Source organism: Anomaloglossus baeobatrachus, chromosome 4, assembly GCF_048569485.1.
Source record: "Anomaloglossus baeobatrachus isolate aAnoBae1 chromosome 4, aAnoBae1.hap1, whole genome shotgun sequence".
Classification (NCBI taxonomy): domain Eukaryota; kingdom Metazoa; phylum Chordata; class Amphibia; order Anura; family Aromobatidae; genus Anomaloglossus; species Anomaloglossus baeobatrachus.
In genome coordinates this window covers 161,882,678-161,904,417 of record NC_134356.1, presented here as the reverse complement: position 1 = coordinate 161,904,417, position 21,740 = coordinate 161,882,678, and the positions used below count along the sequence as shown (strand labels likewise).

Here is a 21,740-nt window from a genome sequence, read left to right as displayed (position 1 = left end):
ATGATTATGGCTTACAGCCAATTAAAACTCCGTCATCATCTCAGAAAATTAGAATAAGTACCACAAAACGCCTGCAAAGGCTTCCTAAGTGTTTAACCCCTTAACGACCCATGACGTACTAGATACGTCATGGATCGTGTTCCGGTAAGCCCCGCCCCCTGTTATCAACAGCTGATATGTGTGCCTGCTAGTCGCGGGTGGAATCGCTTCCACCCGCGGCCATTAACCCCTTACATTTCGCTGCCAAAGTCTTGGCAGCGATATGTACATGGGCGCCGCCATGACAGTGACTTACCCCGCCCCCGCCGGAAGTCACGTGACATGATCACGTGACTTTCGGCGGTTGCCATGGTAGCACAGGGTCATGTGATGACGCCTGTGGCTAACATGAGTCACTTCCTCTCAATGCCGGAATACAGCCGGCATTGAAAGTGAAGCAGCAAATCTGCAGTTCTCAGCTCTGTAGCTGAGATCTGCAGATTGTGCAAAGCGATCGGATTGCTGATCGCTATAGCCCCCTAGGGGGACTAGTAAAATAAAAAAAAAAAAGTAAAAAAAAAAAGTTTTAAAAAATTTAAAAAAAATAAAAAAACCTAAAAGTTCAAATCACCCCCCTTTCACCCCATTGAAAATTAAAGGGTTAAAAAAATAAAAAATACACACATATTTGGTATCGCCGCGTTCAGAAATGCCCGATCTATCAAAATATAAAATCAATGAATCTGATCAGTAAACGGCGTAGCGGCAAAAAAATTCCAAACGCCAAAATTACGTTTTTTGGTCGCCACAAATTTTGCGCAAAATGCAATAACAGGCGATCAAAACGTAGCATCTGCGCAAAAATGGTACCGTTAAGAACGTCAGGTCAAGACGCAAAAAATAAGCCATCACTGAGCCTCAGATCCTGAAAAATGAGAACGCTACGGGTTTTGGAAAATGGCGCAAAATGTGCGCCACGTTTTTCGGACAAGCTTGTGAAATTTTTTTAACCCCTTAGATACAAGTAAACCTATACATGTTTGGTGTCTATAAACTCGCACCGATCTGAGGCATCATACCCACACATCAGTTTTACCATATAGTGAACACGGTGAATAAAATATCCCAAAAACTATTGTACAATCCCACTTTTTTGCAATTTTTCCGCACTTGGAATTTTTTTGCCGTTTTCCAGTACACTATATGGTAAAACTTATGGTTTCATTTAAAAGTACAACTCGTCCCGCAAAAAACAAGCCCTCATATGGCAAGATTGATGGAAAAATAAAAAAGTTACGCCTCTCGGAAGAAGGGGAGACAAAAACGCAAAAACGGAAAGTGCCCGGGGGCTGAAGGGGTTAAAATGGTCCCTTAGTCTGGTTCCTTAGGCTACCAAATGATGGGGAAGACTGCTGACTTGGCAGATGTCCAGAAGGTAGTCATTGACCCACTCCACAAGGAGAATAAGCGACAAAAGGTCATTGCTAAAGAAGCTGGCTGTTGACAGAGTGCTGTATCCAAGCGTATTAATGGAAAGTTGAGTGGAAGGAAAGTGTGGTAAAAAAAGAAAAGGTGCACAAGCAACCAGGATAACCGCAGTCTTGATTGGATTAAGAAAAGGCCATTCAAAAATTTGGGAGAGATTCACAAGGAATGGACTGCTAGAGGATTCTGTGCTTCAAGTGTCACCACACACGGCCGTCTCCAGGACATGGGCTATAAGTGTCTCATTCCTTGTGCCAAACCACTCATGACCAATAGACAATACCAGAAGCGTTTTACCTGGGCCAAGGAGAAAAACAACTGGACTGTTGCTCAGTGGTCCAAGGTGTTTTTTTTAGATGAAAGTAAATTTTGCATTTAATTTGGAAATTGCGGTCCCAGAGTCTGGAAGAAGAGTGGAGAGGCCACAATCCAAGCTGCTTGAGGTCTAGTGTGAAGTTTCATAATCATTAATTGTTTTGGGAAGCCATGTCATCTGCTGGAGTAGGTCCACTGTGTTTTATCAAGACCAAAGTCAGCGTAGCCGTCTACCAGGACATTTTAGAGTACTTCATTCTTCCCTCTGCCGACAAGCTTTTTGGAGATGGATATTTCATTTTCCAGCAGGACTTGGCACCTGTTCACACTGCCAAAAGTATCAATACCTGGTTTAATAACCACGGTATCACTGTGCTTGATTGGCCAGCAAACTCACCTGACCTAAACACCATAGAGAATATATAAGGAAGATGAGACACCAGACCCAACAATGCAGACGAGCTGAAGGCTATCAAAGCAACCTGGGCTTCTATAACACCTCAGCAGTGCCACAGGTTGATCATCTCCATGCCACCCCGCATTGATGTAGTAAGGCCTAAGACACAGGGCGTGAAAATCGGAGCGAGTAGGATGCGATAAAATCTCGCAATCCACTCTGACCAATATCAGCCTATGTGCCAGCACCCATGAGCGATTATTTTCTCAGCCCTAATCGGACCGAGATAACAATTGCATCACGCTGCGACTGTAATGCGACCCAGGTTGCTCTCGCACCCATTCAAGTCTATTGGGCGAGAGAAAAATTCGCACTGCACTCAGAGTACACCGGCGGTGTACCGTGAGTGCAGGGCGAGAATGGCAATAGCCGGCTATGAAGGAGAGAGGGAGATAAATCCCTCCCTCCCCTCCGCAGCGCCGGCCCGCCCCTGCAGCTGAGGTCCGCTCGCACGGTAGGACCTCAGTCGCAGAGACTAAAACTTGGCTTTTTAATAGGGGTGTATAGACTGTTTATATTCATGATAGGTCTTTAGTTAAGAAAAAAATTAATCGTTGGTCTAATAAATGTATAAATACTTCACATTATAGAATGTTTTAAATAATTTGGCATTTTTCGTTATAGGCTTCTGAATAGAATTTAAAGGGAAACTGTCACTAATTTGGTGACTTTAAGCTGTGGCCACCACCAGTGGGCTCTTATATACAGTATTCTAACATGTGTATATAAGAGGCGAGGCTGCTGTGTAGAACATAAAAATGACTTTATAATATTCACCTAAATGGTCGGTTCGGTGCAGAATGGTAAGATGGGTGTCTCCGTTCTCCGGGTGCGGCGCCTCCTCTTTCAGCCATTTATGTCCTCGTTCTTCTGAAGCCCCGAGTGCATGACGTGTCCTGCGTCATGCACAGGTGACGGCATTAAGGTCCTGCACAGGCGCACTTTGATCTGCCTTGGGCAGGTGTCTTGCTAAATTCTCCTAAAAAGGGGGCTGAAAGCCCATACTTACGAAGCGCTCACTGATATCCTAATCAGGCACGAATACTAAGATTCTTTATAGCAAGATACTATTTATTTTAATAGCACATGAATAATCAATGGTACATAGGAATTAGAACTACTGTATAATCATAGAATCGTATACATTAACAGAAATATGCATCAACATTACCGTTATGTTGTAGCAATCCTTTCTCATCGGAGGGACTCGATTAGCGAGAAGGAACAACCCGGCCTTTTTGCATCCCAGGAGCGGTACGTACACTTCAGCTTCCTGGAAGGGTTCCCTATCTCATTAAGCGAGTCCGGTGTTTTTATAGGAAAACGTTGTACGTTGTGTTTTCTGAGTGGTTAATTGGTGACCAGCATGTGACAACTGAGTCATGTTCATGTAACTTGACCACAAGCTGCTGTGGGCACTAGCAGCTTCCTGCACATTTCCTGTACATTCTGCCAGTTGACCACTGGCCGACCACAGTTTTCCTGGAGATATTGCAATGAGCCGTGAATTTTACATGCTAGCTTCCTTACACCTGTTTATCCACTAACCACAAGTTTCCTGACTATGGAACTGTAAACGTTACTTCCTCATTATCGTGGTTTGCTCAAGATCTGTCTGACCCGTATTCTTTGGTCATAGTGAAATAGGGTCAGCCAGAGGACATCTCTCTCTGATACTGAATTATGGATGGCTCAAATAATATCTGGGATCACTATCTTTTGATTATGATCCCTATCTAAATCACACTCCATTCTTTAGTCATATCACATTGGTATCACAATCAGTCCTTGATCCCAGGGATTATTTTCCATCATCAGTATTCCACTAGAGGAAGATCACTCGGAAAACAACATACCTGACAAAGAAATATTGTTAGCCACAAATTTTGTTTTCTTGGTATGTTTAGATAAACGTTGAATCACAAATATAATCACTTTCACTACTATGTATATTAAAACTAAAAGCAATATTATCTGAAAAGCTGTCTTGAATATCATGTGTTTTGGCATTTGCTCGATATTCAAAGGAATTGTTACACATTAAATTTCCCGATATGTTACTAGAAGTTTCACTAGTCCCATTTATGAACATATTGGCATAAGGCCATAACATATATCATGATTTGTCCTTTCCACTAAGCTGGGTTCAAAAAAGCATCTACAGTATTTATAGCTGTCCCAAAACTTATTTTTATATTCCCCATAGGGAGGAATCCCAGGTTAGTCAGTCCAGTCTTATTTCTTGGTTCCCAAATTCCTCCCTTAAAAGCCAGATATTGTAAATTGGTGACTGTTGCATTCAAATTGCCTTGCCACCATGGAAGATTGATCCATCCCACTACGGGAATAGGTACTGTAGTATTCCATAGACTAACATTTCGAGTGTCTTTATCAGCAAGATGATCAGAACAACTTTTCCACTTTAAGATTTCCTCCATCGATACCGGGACATCCAGATAAGGGATACTGGTGGCTGTAACCGGAGAATTTGTACAGATCCAGCAATCTGTGTGTTGAAAATGTGATGGTGCATCAGGAATTTATTCGCCATAGGTTCCTCCTGATGTAGACTTGTCCATCCAACGACCAAAGAGGCAAACATCAAACACAGGAATTTCTCCATCTCATCACTATCGAGCTCTTCCCAGTAACCGATACCATTGATTCCGCTTATTTACAACACCATCTGCAAATAAAGATACACTATTATTCTCGTAAATAACATTTTTCTTGTGGTACATATTCCCACTTCTCCACTCCTGGTCTCATTATCAGGAGAGTACGATCTTTTCCGACCGCTATTACCTCTGCCTCTGAGGGCGGTCCTTGGAGGTTTTGAATCCATATTTTTGCTCCTACATTTGTAATATTAGAAGATCCAAAACCTTTAATACCCTGTATTGTTAATTCTGCCGGGGCAGTTCCTTCTCTTATCTCAGACAGGTTTATTGGAATTATCAACATTTGAGCCACCTTCTGGTGTTTCACCAAAATCAAAGGTTCATTTCCCAAATTTAGCATCAGTACCTTGATTTCTCTCTGATAATCTGCATCTATTACCCTTCCCACCACTATTGCTCCTTTTAACACTAAACTAGAACAAGTGGCTATTTGACCATAATGATCCTTTGGTATCTGGCAACCCAATCCTGTTGAAATTGGTTTTACCTTACCTGGGGGTACCACGACAGTTTCCAATGTACTGAGGTCTAAACCTGCTGAATAAGGTTTCGCTCTTTCTGGTGTGCCCAAACAGCTGTACCTTGCAACCATGCCTCTTTTTTTCCTCGTCAACTGTTGGACTGACTTGTCCGATGGCTGCTACTTTATCTGCTTCTGAATTAAACAAATGTTCAAGTGAGTTAGTAGGGACATGAGCATCGACATGAAATACAGCGGTCTTGGTAAATTGAATAATCTCTTCAATGTCTTGCCACACTTCCTTGACCATCTCAAACGCATTTTGCTGTTCCTCTCCCCAGTGGAACTCATATATTTTTTTCCTCGTTACTTTGTACAAAGGAGCCAACATTTGTCCCAAATGAGGAATATGTTGTCTCCAAAAATAAAACAATCTAATATAAGACTGAGTCTCCTGTTTAGATTTAGGGACCGGAAAATTAATAATTTTCTGCCTGGCATTGGGCAAGATCTCTGTGCCCCTTGTTCCACTAAATCCCTAGAAACTTTACCACCTGAGACTTTCCTTGAACCTTGGCATCATTGATTTCCCATCCTTTACTCCTCATATGAGCAACCAGTTTTGTCAGTTGATCATTCACACTTTGCTCATCTTGTCCTTGTATCATTATATCATCGATTATAATGTGAGATCTGCATTTCTGATGGTATATCAAATCCATCCAAATGCTCTGCCACCGTTCGGTGACAGATTGTGGGGCTATGTAGCCATCCTTGGGGTAACCTGGTAGAGGTATATGGTCTCCCTAACCAAGTGAATGCAAATTGATCTTGAGCCTTCTCTTCTATAGGTATAGTAAAGAAAGCATTTGCCAAATCAATTACTGCATACCAAGTTCCGGACTGAGTCTGAATATTTTCCACAATCGTTACTGTATCCGAAACTGCAGCTGTCAAAGGAGGAGTATTCTTGTTTTAACTCCCTATAATCAACTGTCATGCGCCAGGAGCCATCACTCTTTTTTAACTGGCCAGACAGGATTATTCCATGCGGTAGTAGTAGGGCGCATTACCCCAGTTTCTACCAATTATTTAATGGTTTCTCCTATCTCTCTGTGACCTCCTGGTATTCGATATTGTTTCATAGCTACCATTTTTGTAGCTGGAGGTATATGTACAGGGGGCATTTTGACTTTGCCCACCACCTCCGGTCGCATTTCCTTATGACAAGACTTAACCCCAAAGGAGAATTTTCCTTCGGTTAGATTGAGTCATCCCTTTTAGGACATCAATTCCCAAAATATATTCTGGTATAGGAACTACCAGCACCGTATACTTCTTGATAGGTAAATTACCTATCTTCAAAGCTACCTGTGTCTGAACCCCAGTGATCACTTGACCACCTAGTCCAGCAATTTTTTTACTCGAGGTCCTTTTTATTTTTTCTGGGTTTCCATTAATTAAAGTAGCCTCCGCCCCCGTGTCAATCAAAGCGGAGACTCTTTGAATATTTCCCCCTTTCCAATGTATGCTAAGATTGACTTGGGGACGTTCGTCCCTTTTTATCAATAGGGGGGCTTGGCTGGCTACCTATGGTAAATCACTTCCTTCTGAACTGTCATTTACACAGACTTCAGTCTGTGTAATAGCCCTTCCTTCCGTGACTTTTGTGGCCACGGCTGCAGCCAGTTCTTCCCATTGGTAAATTGACTGAAAATCTTCCCAAGACACATTCTTTGGCGGTTTTTCCCCTTTTCCTTCTAAGTTCTTTACCTTTGGGGGTTTTTGAGCCACCTTCCACATTTGTAGTGGTCACTTTCTTTGCAGATAAAACTTTGTTTGTACAACTTCCATAATTCTCTGGTCTCCTTTCCATCAATCCTTTCCTTATTGATCCCGGCTTTAAGTAAAGCCTGGATCCTGTTTTTGCGAGACACACCCGTGGGGCCTCCCCTACTGATTTCTCTTTCCAATCAGGATTGATTGGCTTACTGTTACCAAGATGGCTTCCAGGGGACGGTTTATCCCACTGTCCCATATCCTGTAACTCCCTCATCCTCCCTAGAACTACACCGATTGATTCTCCAGTCAGCGCTACAGTTAAGGTTAAAATAACTGTTTTGTATGCTGGAGGAGCATGTTTAACCAGCCTATTTCTTATGCTGGCTGTCAATGGGTACTGGAGATAATCATCATCCATTCCCAAAAGAGGAAGAGCATTCCTCATTGCTTCTTCCTTCAGCCTTTCCATACCATATTTTAAGGTATACCAAGGTTTATCATTGATAGGAAAGTCTGCTTCTGATGGGTATTTGTCCAGAAAAGCATGGGCTAAGATCATGATTAAGTTTTGAGTGCTTTGCTCATTATGATCAACAAAATAATTTTTTATAGATCTCTGAATTACTGGGTCTCGAGACATGGTGACAAAATTTGCCACGTCTCCGGCGTCAAAGTGAACTCCACCTTTTCCGAGATCGTGCACCGTGACCAACCAGGGAATTTCTCCTTCTCCTGGTTTTTGTCTAAACTGTGTTAAAATGCTATCAACTTCTCCCTGAGAGTAATCTTCAATGGTTATTTTTTTTTTTTTTTTTTTTTTACATGAGGAATCGTTTTCTCATTTGTGATGGCATTATCATCTTCGTCATATTGCAGATTCCCCTGACCATCCTGGACACGTTTCCGGATGATCTCATTCTCTGTCCTCTCTAGGCGCCTCCTTACTGGGTTAGTCTGAATCCTCCCTTTATGGTAATCCTCCTCATCAGATGATGAAGATGAATGCCACACATCCCCATCCCAAGTATCGGGATCCCAGTTTATAGAAGCTGAGGCGATACTTTTATGTACTTTTGGTTTTATTTACTTTTCCTCCTTTTTTTTTCTTGTACTTACTTATTTTGAGCAATTTTTACGGCAGCTTTTTCTGCCACATTCTGATAATGTTCCAATTTATCCTTCAACAGTCTGGTATTACATTCCAGAACTGTTTTCTGGCCACTTAATTCTATCATCATGCCAATGTATGTAAAGCGCTGTGGAATTAATAGCGCTATATAAATGAATAAAATTATTATTATTATTATCATCTTTTGTTCCATCTGGGAACCTTTCTTCTGCATTTTTAAATTACGCTCATGCATCTCGCGATATGCACTTGCCAAAATCCAGATGCGCCGTCCTAAAGACACTACATCACCTGCTTTCACAGGGATACTGCTGAGTACATTCACAACATCAGTAGCTTCACAACCCTTGAGCTTATTCTGCCAATCCACAATTGACCAATTCATGTGCTATAAGATTGTAGGGAGCCTCAGTCCAGCCGGGGATCTCCACAACAACCTTAACATTATCCTTTTAAGTTTTCCGAACATTTTGACACTATGCAAATATGTGTTTAATTTCTAAATTACAAAAAATCGTTAATTACTTCTTATAGACGTGATCCTGACGATTACGCCAATTTATGTCTTGCTAAATTCTCCTAAAAAGGCGTCTGAAAGCCCATACTTATGAAGTGCTCACTGATTTCCTAATCAGGCACGAATACTAAGATTCTTTATAGCCAGATACTATTTTATTTTAATAGCACATGAATGGTACATAGGCATTAGAACTACTTTATAATCATAGAATCTTCTACAATAACAGAAATATGCATCAACATTACCGTTATGTTGTAGCAATCCTTTCTCATCGGGGGGAACTCTATTAGCGAGAAGGAACAACCCGGCCTTTTTGCATCACAGGAGCGGTACGTACACTTCAGCTTCCTGGAAGGGTTCCCTATCTCATTAAGCGAGTCCGGTGTTTTTATAGGAAAACTTTGCACGTTGTGTTTTTTCTGAGTGGTTAATTGGTGACCAGCATGTGACAACTGAGTCATGTTCATGTAACTTGACCACAAGCTGCTGTAGGCACCAGCAGCTTCCTGCACATTTCCTGTACATTCTGCCAGTTGACCATTGGCCGACCACAGTTTTCCTGGAGATATTGCAATGAGCCGTGAATTTTACATGCTAGCTTCCTTACACCTGTTATCCACTAACCACAAGTTTTCTGACTATGGAACTGTAAACGTTACTTCCTCATTATCTTGGTTTGCTCCTATGATCCTGAACATAAGCTTTCCTGGGAAGCTTGTGTTACAGTTCGGGTCTAGTTCGGTTCCAGGGGCTGTTAAAAAAAAAAAAAAAAAAAAAAAAAAAAGCATTGGTAAAAAAAACATTGATTATTCTTAAAGGTCCCTCGACACGTCCTGCAGACTGTCTCCTGGCCGCTTTTGCTTCTAGGTCCCATCATTGCTGTGCCCCCGGGGAACCACCACTGACTACAGGACCTTCCATGACGTCACAGCCATGTGACCAGTCTGGTGTGAATGTTGTATTACCTCGTGGGTTACAGACTGGTCACATGGCTATGATGTCATGCAAGGTCCTGTAGTCAGTGGTGGTTACCCGGGGGGCACAGCTGACTGGCCTCCGCTATACACTCGAGTGAAGTCTTTTACTGCTCTCAGCTGAGTCTTTGTAAGCAGACCTGTGTTTGTTGAAAGAAAAATGTCCGTAGACCTCGAGAGCTAAGAAGACGTTGTAGACAATCCGTTCCAAGCAAAGACTGACGTTTATTCCGAGATAGCAACAGAGCAGATAAGGCAGGTTATGCGGCAGGATGACACACGCAGGTGTCTTGCAGAACAGCAGAATTAGCAACAGATGAAGAAGTGTCCCCGATAGGCGTGTGGGGGCTTTTATACATGTTAGACAAAGGAAAGCTCATACTGCAGAGAAAGGCGTACACATTAGAAAACAAAGAATATAATGATACATCATGACATTATTTACAAGCATTGCGGTAAAAACTTAGCAGATCCCTATGGGCCTCCATGGCACTTTTAATTAATTCAGTAATGTTGTCATGCCTGGCCTCTCTGATCCCTGAAGGCGCCTCTACTTCACATAACTCTTCAAACACTGACAACTCTATTGACAACTATGTGTTTCTTTATCAATTCAATATACCTGCTATTCATGACCACACTTCACCATCTATCAACTGATGCAATTGTATTCTTCTATACAAATTAACCTTTTTGAACTTTTTCTTAGGCTATGTGCGCACAGTGCGTTTTTTGCAGCGTTTTTGCGCGTTTTTGGCCTCAAAACTGCATGACTTTGCTTCCCCAGCAAAGTCTGAGTTTTCATTTTTGCTGTCCGCACACAATTTTTTTTTTTTTTTTTTTTTTTAAGCTGCGTTTTTGAGCTTGGGGAAAAAAAAATGGACATGTCAATTCTTTCCTGCGTTTTTCTGTGTTTTCCCCCCATGCAATGCATTGGAAAAACGCAGCAAAACGCAGAGATCAAAAACGCAGCAAAACGCAGCCAAAAACGCACCAAATCGCGGTAAAAACGCATGCGTTTTTTGACGCGTTTTTCTATGCAGGTGCGTTTTTGTGCATTTTTAGCGGCCAAAAACGCAGCGTCAAAAAAACGCAGTGTGTGAACTTTTTTCTTATACTTGCTAACAGCACTGATATCTCTATCTCCTCTTTGGGGGGAGAACTCTAGCCTATGCATCTCATTAGCTGCAAAGTTAGTTTGCTCAAGTCTGCCTAAGATTGCTGTTAGGGCTGCTTCTCACTTGCGAGTTTCTCGCAGTAGAGCAATGCTCTAATGAATGGCTGTGCAAGTTCACGTTACTTACACCTCAGAGACTGCTGTGATCTGAGATTCCTGACCATAGCACAGCGTCTTGGGCTTAGCCAATTGTTATTGATTGCCGCAGTTTAGTTGAATTAGGGCTGCTTCTCACTTGCGAGTTTCTCGCAGTAGAGCAATGCGAGAAAAACTCGCATTGTAATCGGACACATGTTAGTGAATGATTCAGCTCTCATCTGGGTTTTTTTTTTTTTTTTTCTCAGTTTAAATCGGACTGAGAAAAAAATCGCAGCATGCTGCTTTTTTGCGAGTTTCTCGCACCATTTGTCCCAATGATTTCCTATGGAAGGGGATTAAAAGTAGGATCACACACGCGCACCAGCGTTCACATTTGCGTGTGGCAGTAACTTCGCTCATTAAATATTCAACAGATGAATGTGACATCACATTCCCAAAGGTAAATTAAATGACACATGTGTAATAGCTTTTAGATAATTAAGATGTTGCATAAAACTAGCATCACAAACGCGACACACACGCGAGCAAAAAGCATCGCACTTGCATTGCACTCGCACCTAACGTGAACTAAAATCAGCCGAGTTTTTTTCAGCCCAGTCGGACTGATTTTACTCGCATAGATGTGTTTCCAGCCTTAGGTACAACATGGCTGCTCAGCATATTATGGCTGACTATTCTTTAACAACTCCCCCTTTTGTACTCTGTCCAGAGTACAACTTAGAGCACTGAGATACGCAAGGTGAATTGCCATAGACTGGATTATCCAGGGACCTCATTGACTCATACACCTGTAAGCCAGTTTTTCCAAGAGATCAGATTGAGCAAGTACATGGAGGGCCCATATCCCTAACAAAAACACAAATACACAAAAAAATAATCAAAGTATGAGTCCCAAGGTTATGAGTTCTGTAACAGTCCTTAAATTGTCTGATCCATGTTTCCTGCTTTTCTTCCTCCTCCCCGAATTCTGGAATCTCCAGATCTTCTCCCTCTGTCACACTATCAGAGTCCCACTGTATAGTGTCAAACTTTACCTCCAGATACTCTGGCGGATCCATGGTTGGGGACCTGTGGGAAAAATAAGTGAGGTATGAGTTTTTACCAATATTAAGAAGTGTACATTGATCAATGTGAACACTTTTAACACCTTTTTGTCTCTTGGCTTGCTAAAAATATGTAGTCCTAAAACTGTGGGGCCAATCACTTAAGTGATAAAAAAAAAAAAAAAAATGAACACTCCCAATTTGCTTTCCTGAGTTCTACCTGAAGTTTTTAACTATGATCTGAGCTTCTGTAACAAATTTGGATTGAAAGGATTTTTCATTAGGATCGACACAACTTTTAGCCATTTGAAAAGCAGAATACTGCTAAAGGTGCTAAATCTGTTGTTGGTTTTGGTGCTACTGATCCCTCTATACTATGGCTTGTTTTGGGCTAGGAGATACAATGTCACTTGGCAAATGAACAGGCATCTGTCTTCCCGTCATTAATTCAAAAGGAGACATTGCTGTGGATTTGGAAGCCAGCAGAATGGCCAGCAGACTAGCTGATAAAATCAAAGGGGCAAATCCGACTATATGTCTTACTTGATTCATCGTCCAGTGTACAGCCAGTACATGCTTCATGCACAAAGTGAAGCCCTTTTCCACGGACGTTAACAACTGCGCGGAAAAACCCAAGGCATGTATATGACTTGCAATTTCAGAACTTTCTTTGGGCCATTCTTGCAAAAGCACAGATGAAATGGATACATCCCCTGTGCAGGCTTGGATGTAAAAGGGCTGGGATGGATCAGGGTTGATTAATGCCATAGCTGCAGTGATAGCCTGCTTTAACCCCTCAAAGGCCTGTAGGACTTCGATAATGATTTAGACATAATCATTCTCAATACATTTTAGGAGCTCATATAGTGGTTTAGCAAGGCAAGCAAAATCCACAATAAATTCTCTGGAAACATTAACAATGGGTACGGAGAAAAATCCGTTTGCAATGTCAAGACATGAAAACACTTTACATTCATTCCTCAGCTGCGACATGACTTCAGGGACAGATGCAACAAAGTGAGTAGCTGACGGAGTGTACTTATTTACCAGTCTCAGGTCCACAACCATGCGAAAGCTACCATCTGTCTTCCTGATAGGCAGGATGGGGCTGTTGCACAGGGAGTTTCTATGCACAACCACGCCCTGTTTTTCCAACTCAGAAACCGCCACCCGTATGTACGGGAGGATTTTTTCAGGAATTCGGTACTGTCGCTGGAAAGGTGGTAGCTTATCACCATCAATTTTGACCTGAGTTTGCATTAGACCACAATCAGTTTTCTTTAAAATCCACAATTCTGGGAACAATTGTTTCAATTCATCTTTTAAAGCATCATCTGCAACGTTTTCCCCAAAAATTTCATCAGCACACAGATTCAAGCTGGCAATGTCTACTTTATGACTCTCCAGCTCTTCTTCCACAGGCACAATAACAGAACAAACAGTGGCTCTCTTGTCACGCCACAGAATTCGGTTACATAAAACAACAATTCCCAATGCTCCTAGTACATCAGTTCCCAGAATGGTGGAGTCCCAGAATGGTGGAGTCCAACTGTGGATTTACCCAAAAAGTACATCGAAGATCCCTTTGCTTCGATCCCCCTGAGTCCTGAAATCTCAGGTTCACTGGACGGCTTTTTGTTGCTTGAATACAGGAGCCTTCAAATCCTACCAAAGTGGTAGTTTCAGGCAGTCCAGGGGGTGACTGCAATTTGTGCCCAGTTACCGAAACCGAGGCTCCTGTATCAACGAGAAAGTCTTTCCACGATAGCCCCTCCATTCTCCCTCTGACATACGGTTGTCCATCCCTGCCCAGGGAAAGATGGGCAAGAAAGGTGAGGGGAACAGGGGGTTCACGGCATCAATCCGTGTTTCCTGCCGTGGGAAGCCCAAAAAATCCATCATTCTCTTCTATTAGAGTCTTTTCGCCCCACAGCCCCCACCTCTGCCCCAAAGAGACCATCAGCGAGAGCCCGGTCCTCATATTCCTGCAGCTCCTTCACTTCCGGAGCATAGAAACGAGGAGGGGTGGCTCCACCCTGAATAGCATCGATCTCTGGGCCTGTGTAATTAAGAGCTAGGGGGGCGGAAGGTCCCTGAGTGGCAGGGTTAACCATTTAAAGACCATTGCACTGCTGATACTGCCGGGGATCATCCACGAGGGGATAAGGAGGTCTTACTCCCTGCGGATGGTGTCCGGGAATACCTCGGGACATGGGGGGGGGGGGTTAAATGGTACCCGTGGTATGTTCCTCTGCTCCAAATGAGGACACTGACGTTTAATATGTCTCACCTGTCCACAGAAATAACACACCGGAGGACCCCTATTGGGGTTCCGAAAGGGGGGCTCTGCCGACTGGGACCGGCCCATTCTCGGCAGCTGGCCATCCCCTCCCCCCTCCCCCCCTGGAAACCCTGGTCTCCGTGAATCAGCAGATGCAACCTGAGGCGTGCGGTAGGCAATAACATTAGATTAGTCTCCCTTCGTCTCGGACTGCAAGGTTCTGACATTGGTTAACAAGGCTTCGACCACATCCTCAATAGATTCAGTATTATTCAAAACCCCTGACTTGAAAGCCCCGTCCAAGGGTACTTTCTACACAAACTGTTCCATCATCGCATTCCTATCCCCTTGATCCATACTACTCAATAACTTGTCAAACACTACGCACCAGGCTGCAACCCACTTACTTGCTTCAACTCTAAGCTCATCCCCCTTTCTTAATTTTGAAGGACTCTAACAATCCCGGATTAGACTTTCTCCCTCGTGGCTTTTGGAAGATCACTAACTTCATCCTCCCCTGAGAATCTGTAAGGTCATAATGAATCCCTTTTGCTTCTTGTACTTTGTTCCTCCTGAATTTTTGTCCCACTACAAAGGACAGAAAGTATCGAGCAGCATCCTCTGTGGACTCAATTTGAAACTTATTCAACCATGATTCAAAACCAAGAACATTACGGAACACCCCTTTACTTTCATCCCACTTGGGCAGGTTTTTAATAAATTTAAGATGTATCAGGGATGCCTGGCCGGGAGCTATTTTAGGGGTAGAAGTTGCATTAGGTTTGTCCTCTATCTGGGATGAATCGTCCCCATCATCAGCCTCCCCAGACTCTTTCTTTAACTGCTCCTGCATCAACTGAATATGTTTTATCACTACTTCTTGTTTTTCCATATGTTATTTCCTCCAGTTCTGTAACCTAAGTCTCCATTCCTCAACTTTCTTCCCTGTCACACTCTGACTCCGTGCCACCTCCCCCTTCTCTTTCATCGCTGCATGCAGGTCCCGGAGCTCATACTCCTCCCTTTGTGCTACCTCTGCTTGCTTTAATGTCTCATTCAACTGCGCTTCTCTCTCACCATACACTATTCCATTCCGCGTGACACCACTAATATGCTGTCTCTGAGGTTGTCTTTCAATTGTCTGGTCAAAAGCCATCACTGTCTTACACAAAGCTGCTACTCGGCACCCTTCCCTAACTAGCGTCTTATTTCTGTCTAATTCTCTATTCTCTTGCACAAACCAGTGCATTCTTTTTAACGATGTAACTTCTGTATTAACCCCTTCTACATGGGGTGTGTTAGCGTGCCTTTCTGCCTGTTTTTTTAACCACTCCATATCAGTTCAGTGGTCTACAAGTACGAGTTTTAAGTCTGCTCTAGTATCAACCCATGCGATTCAAGCAATAGATACTCACACCGCTCTGTATGGAAGACCTGTGTGCCGGCTTGAGTCGACCAAGTGAGATGTAGTTGCTTTCCAGCCTCACTCACTACGCTTGCCAGGCGTATCCCTCTGTCTTTTAAAGCCTCTTTGCTACCGTGGCACAAAAACAGTTCTCCACCTCTTTGTAGATAAACTCACAAAGAGGTTTCTTCTTAGTTAAACATAAATCTCTATAGTCCTTAGTCTCTTATAATAAATAAAAAAAACAATCGGGCAGACTGGGATGCACTCGTGAGTGGTTCTCTTCAGGCTGGCTTCCTTTGAGTGACTTCCACGTGGCGACACGCTTTTTCTTCTTTTTCCCTTCCAGTCCTTAGCTCTCGTCTACAAATTCTTCCTAGGTTCTTCTTGGAGGCAGCCACCGTCCTGGCTTCTCCTCCTGGCTGGCTCGCCACTTGAAAGAAAAATGTCCGTAGACCTCGAGGGCTAAGAAGACGTTGTAGTCAATCCGTTCCAAGCAAAGACTGAAGTTTATCCCAAGATAGCAACAGAGCAGATAAGACAGGTTATGCGGCAGGATGACGCACACAGGTGTCTTGCAGAACAGCAGAATTAGCAACAGATGAAGAAGTGTCCCCGATAGGCGTGTGTGGGCTTTTATACATGTTAGACAAAGGAAAGCTCATACTGCAGAGAAAGGCGTACACATTAGAAAACAAAGAATATAATGATCCATCATGACCTTATTTACGAGCATTGCGGTAAAAACTTAGCAGATCCCTATGGGCCTCCATGACAATTTTAATTAATTCAGTAATGTTGTCATGTCTGGCCTCTCTGATCCCTGAAGGCGCCTCTACTTCACATAACTCTTCAAACACTGACAACTCTATTGACAACTGTGTTTCTTTATCAATTCAATATACCTGCTATTCATGACTACACTTCACCATCTATCAACTGATGCAGTTGTATTCTTCTATACAAATTAACCCTTTTGAACTTTTTCTTATACTTGCTAACAACACTGATGTCATCTCTATCTCCTCTCTGGGGGGAGAACTCTAGCCTATGCATCTCATTAGCTGCAAAGTTAGTTTGCTTAAGTCTGTCCAAGATGGCTGTTAGGTACAACATGGCTGCTCAGCATATTATGGCTGACTATTCTAACATTTGTCTCCTCGCGCAGATGTAGCAGAGCTGAAGATGCTCGCCCACCTTTTGACTACGTCGGAGGTTTTTTTTGAGTAATAAAGATGGAGTCCTAAATGTCTTCTGTTTTAGTTCTAATAAAATATGACGTCATAGAAGGTCCTGTTTAACTTCCGGGGGTATTCACTGCACTGCTCGTCACTCGGCAGTCTTCGGCTGTTTTCGGCCGTGTTCGCGGTGACGTCAGTGTTCACCCGAGTTCATGTACTCGATTGAACTTTGTCACAGCGCGAGTCTCGCATTATCACCCTGGACAGCGCACACTCCTAACAGGAGCGGGTCGGCTGCATGTATTTCCATTCATCAGAGGCGCTCCTGTCAGTAGAGTATCAGGCCGTGCTGGGGTGATACAGATTTGAGATTCGCACGAGTTATACGAAAGTGTAATCATACCCTCAGTGTCAGCCTGCTTCTCGCTCTGTACAAACGCTTGTCTTTACAGAGCAATGAAGCAGAGCTGATAATGCTCTCCCTGCTTGTCTCCTCTGTATAGGTTTAAAAGCAATGCATTTTTTTGTTTTGACCTTTTCTCATTTTTGAAAAGAAATACAAAATTTATTGCTTGGAAATTTTGGAGATGTCAGTAGTTCATAGAATAAAAGAACAATTTACATTGTACTCAAAAATATACTAATAAAGAGAAAAAGCAGAAAAACTGACAATTTTGCAGTGGACTAGACATTTACATACACAATCTAAAATGACATTTATGCATTTTTTAAATTGGGTTTACCAAAATTAGTTATATTTGCCAAATGCCAGAATAATGGAGTAAGGGAGAATGTTTTTAAAGCATCTTTATAGTTTCTGCATAGTCAAAACAAAGTCAAAATCTTGCATACATTTCGTTAGTATTTGGTACCATTGCTCTTACACTGTATGGCTTGGGTTAAACATTTTGGATATCTTTTCACAATCTTCTCACAATAACTGGTAGGAGCAATGGGCCAAAATTCCTGACAGGACTGCTGTAACTGAGCCATGTTTTATAAGTCGCTTTGCTCGCACCGGCCTTTTCATCTTTGCCCTTACATTTTCAATAAGGTTGAGATCAGGGTTTTGTGATGGCTGCTCCAAAAATTGACTTTTCTATCCTTAAGCCACTTTGTAACAAGTTTGGCAGTATGTTTTGGGTCATTGTCTATTTGGAAGACTCATTTCCACCCAAACTCTAAATTCCTGGCTGATGTCTTGAGATGCGCAAATAAAAAAATCTGCGCATGTGCCCATGCTGCTCATCGCCTTCTCCACACTGTCTTCAATAACATGGTGCTGGAGATTGTGTTGCGCACATGCGCTGATTGTCATAAAGCATAGAAGCATTTTAAGATACTAAAAGAGGGTTAAAGTAGTTTTTATAAATATGCTAAAAATGATGTGTGAGGTCCATGAAGTGATCCACTTAAAGGTATTACAAGCAAAGCCATGTGGCAGACTTTAAGGAACTCCTTAAAAAAGATCCAAGAGTCATTGTTTGTAATGCTGTCAGCTTCATATTTTTGCAGGCAATTAACAAGAAAACCCATTTAAGTACGGTAGTTTCTTACATGAAATCTCGATCGTTGTGGTTGTGATGGTCCACTTTCATCAACTTTAGCCTAATAAGTATCGGCACTCCCTGAATAGAGTTTAATAGGTCAGATTAGTAGCATCCTATTTGCATGTGATTCATATGACCGTTAAATGCCTCTTAATGTGGCTAAAGTAGTTTTGAAGGCTGTTTTCCACTACTTTCACTTTGGTGGCCTATCCTTACGATACGTCATTGGTGTTTGATCGACTGGGGTCCGACACCTGGCACCCCCACCGATCAGCTGTTCTCTGTGCCGAAGTTGGCAGTAAATGGCCAGAAATGTGCAGTTCTGGAGCTTCCCCGTCAACTGATAGTGGTCGGCCGGGTACTGCAGATCCACCTCCCATTCAAATCAGTAGGAGGTGGATGTGAAGTACCCAGCCACGGTCACTATCAGAAGACTGATCAGCTGTGGAATTGAGCATTTGCTGCCGCCGCTGGCACAGAGAGCAGCTAATCTGTGGGAATGCGGGGTGTCGGACCCCGAACGATGAGATATTGATGACCTACCCTAAGGGCGGCGTTACACGGTACGATATATCGTGCGATATATCGCCGGGGTCACGGAATTTGTGATGCACTTCCAGCGTCGTTAGAGATGTCATACCGTGTGACACCTCCGAACGACTGTTAACGAGCAAAAATACTCACCTTATCGTTGCTCGTTGACATGTCGTTCATTTCTATAATATTGTTTCTCCTTCTGCGCGCCGGTTGTTAGTCATTCCCGTGGCAGCACACATCGCTACGTGTGACACCCCGGGAACGACTAACACAGCTTACCTGCGCTCCGCCGGCAATGAGGAAGGAAGGTGGTGGGCGGGATGTTATGTCCCGCTCATCTCCGCCCCTCCGCTTCTATTGGGCGGCCGTTGTGTGCCGTCGCTGTGACGCCGAACGTCCCTCCCCCTTCAGGAAAAGGATGTTCGCCGCCCACAGCGACGTCGTTAGGGAGGTAAGTACGTGTGACGGGGGTTAACGACTTTGTGCGACACGGGCAATAAATTGCCCGTGACGCACAAACGACGGGGGCGGGTGCGATCGCACAATAAATCGTCTCTTGTAATGCCGCCCTAAAGGTAAGCCATCAATGTTATAGTGAACAACCTATTTAAGCTTCTCGGTTAATTTATTGACCTATGATATTTGAAGTCATGTTTGCTAAATATGTCATAGCATTCATTGCTGCCATTACTTTTCAAAATGGATACAGTGACACAAGTTTTTTTTTGTTTTTTTTTTTTTTATGCCAGAGTTTGTGGAGGAGAGATGCAATTTTTTAAAAGGTCCCATTATAAATGTGTCTAATGCTTGGTCAAGCAATAAACTGTGGCCACTTGGAAAGCAAATGCCACAAATGTCTAATGGTGATAACATGTCATACCGTAGATGAATCAATATTTAGAAGTAAAAATGAGCAAATGCATTGATAAGTGTTGACCATATTATCAATTGGAACTGCCACTTGGGGGATTTTCTGTTACCACTGCCAAAATACTCCCTGACGACTCCATGCCATGGGAATATTTAAGTCAGCTGTTTAAAGCGAGGCTTAAGGTTGCTTGTTACCCCTATATATTTAACATTACCATAAGATTGTATTTTCAGACACACCTTTACATGTCAGCTATACAGTATAGGTCATGAAAGTCATGTTTACAATTAAAGTGCTTTTAAAATAAGCTTTGACATTTTCTTACATAGTAACCCATTACCCATTGTTCCAAGTCTGTAGCAATGTGTCAGTACGTCGAATTAGCGAAGTGCTGCTGGTCACACTGTTCTTCTCACCAGTGGAAAAGTAGAAAGCCATTTCTGTCGGATTCTCCATATTGAGCAGGGCGCAGCATGTATCGAGCACTGGCTTTATATTAGCCACAGTGTGGCCTTTTAGAGGAAAAAATACTTTAAACTCTGCCGGACCTGCGCAGGAGACTCATTGGTCAGGTGGGTCCGCGGCAGTGTCTTCCAGCTCGCTCCGCTGTAATGATAGGGAGAGACCTATCAATTCAAGACAGCGAGTGGGGAGAAGTCGCTGGGGATCTGCCTTTCCAACTAATCTGCATAGCTTGTCCCTGGCGGCTTGTGGCTTTTAAAGTATGCGTTTTTTGTTGTTTTGGTTCCACTTCTCAGTCAGACATTCAGCCAGTGCCTGACACATGCTGCTCCCTTTTCACTACAGTCAAACAAGCCTCGGTGAGATCATATGGCCATTGGCTGATACATGCGGCCCGTTTATTGGGCAGCATGTATCGGCTGTCGGGTTGTCTTTATTCTCATTAGTGATATTCCCATCCGATCATTTGGGGAATTGGGTGAAAAGCACATTGTTGTTTTTAGTTTCTGATTTTTATTTTTTTCATTTACACAGAGCAGATGAAATTACTACAGTCCTTGATCAAAAGCACTATGTTGAAGAGCTAAACAGACATCTAAGGTAGGATTTACTACTAACTACCTTTTAAAATCCCAATCTTTGTTCATTATGATCACTGTGTATATAATGTTCGTCCCAAGACACAGATTAGTTTATAGATGTAGTCATCGTTAAAAGGAGTTTATCACAGGCGTGGCCTGGCTATGGTGCTGAACAAACGAGTGTTCTGAAAGTCCTGCTACTCTCGGGTGGTTTCCTAAACAGTGGGACAATGCTCTGATTGGCCAAACTGGTCTTCGGAGTTAATGGCCTCTACGTAGGTTTGAGCTCACTTTCGGCCATACACATGCAGGCAAAGTGGCAGGGGAGGGCTGACTTCCGGAAAGAGACCAGACCTGAAGGCCCCAAAATGGCCGCCGGAGTGCAGTGCTGAACCTGCAGCCGGGTCCTCCAGTGCAAGGTATTCCCCGGACACTCACCTGCTGGGCGACCACTGTGGATTCTCTAGTGGTGGGTAACGGTGCTCGGCTATGGGAGAGAAGGACACCGTGAGAGCCGGGTGCGGGGAGAGCGTCTTGGAGGCGGGCCTCTCGACGGGACTCCGGAGGTGTAGTGCTTTCCCCTGCTGCTGGAAGGTGCTTCTTTCTGGCGGTGGTGAATTGAGGGCCCTGATCTGCCTGTGTCACCCGGGGCCTGAAGTCTTTGGATCCATCAGAAGGTACCACTGAATGTTGGGTGTGGTAGACAGCTGATATGGGGTGACCTGTGTCCCAGGCAGGCACACTCTGCAGCGGATCAGGATCCTGGTGGCC

At 43.3% G+C, this 21,740-nt stretch overlaps 1 protein-coding gene across 2 annotated transcripts in view; it reads left to right on the top strand.

The window, feature by feature from the left end:
• LOC142303305 (RUN and FYVE domain-containing protein 1-like) overlaps positions 1 to 21,740 on the top strand; it is a 341,419-nt gene that overhangs the window by 68,950 nt on the left and 250,729 nt on the right. For both annotated transcript variants that reach the window (XM_075344572.1, XM_075344571.1), the window contains exon 7: positions 20,923 to 20,988. In XM_075344572.1, the coding sequence (XP_075200687.1) occupies positions 20,923 to 20,988 (66 nt within the window). The remainder of the gene's footprint in view (positions 1 to 20,922; positions 20,989 to 21,740) is intronic.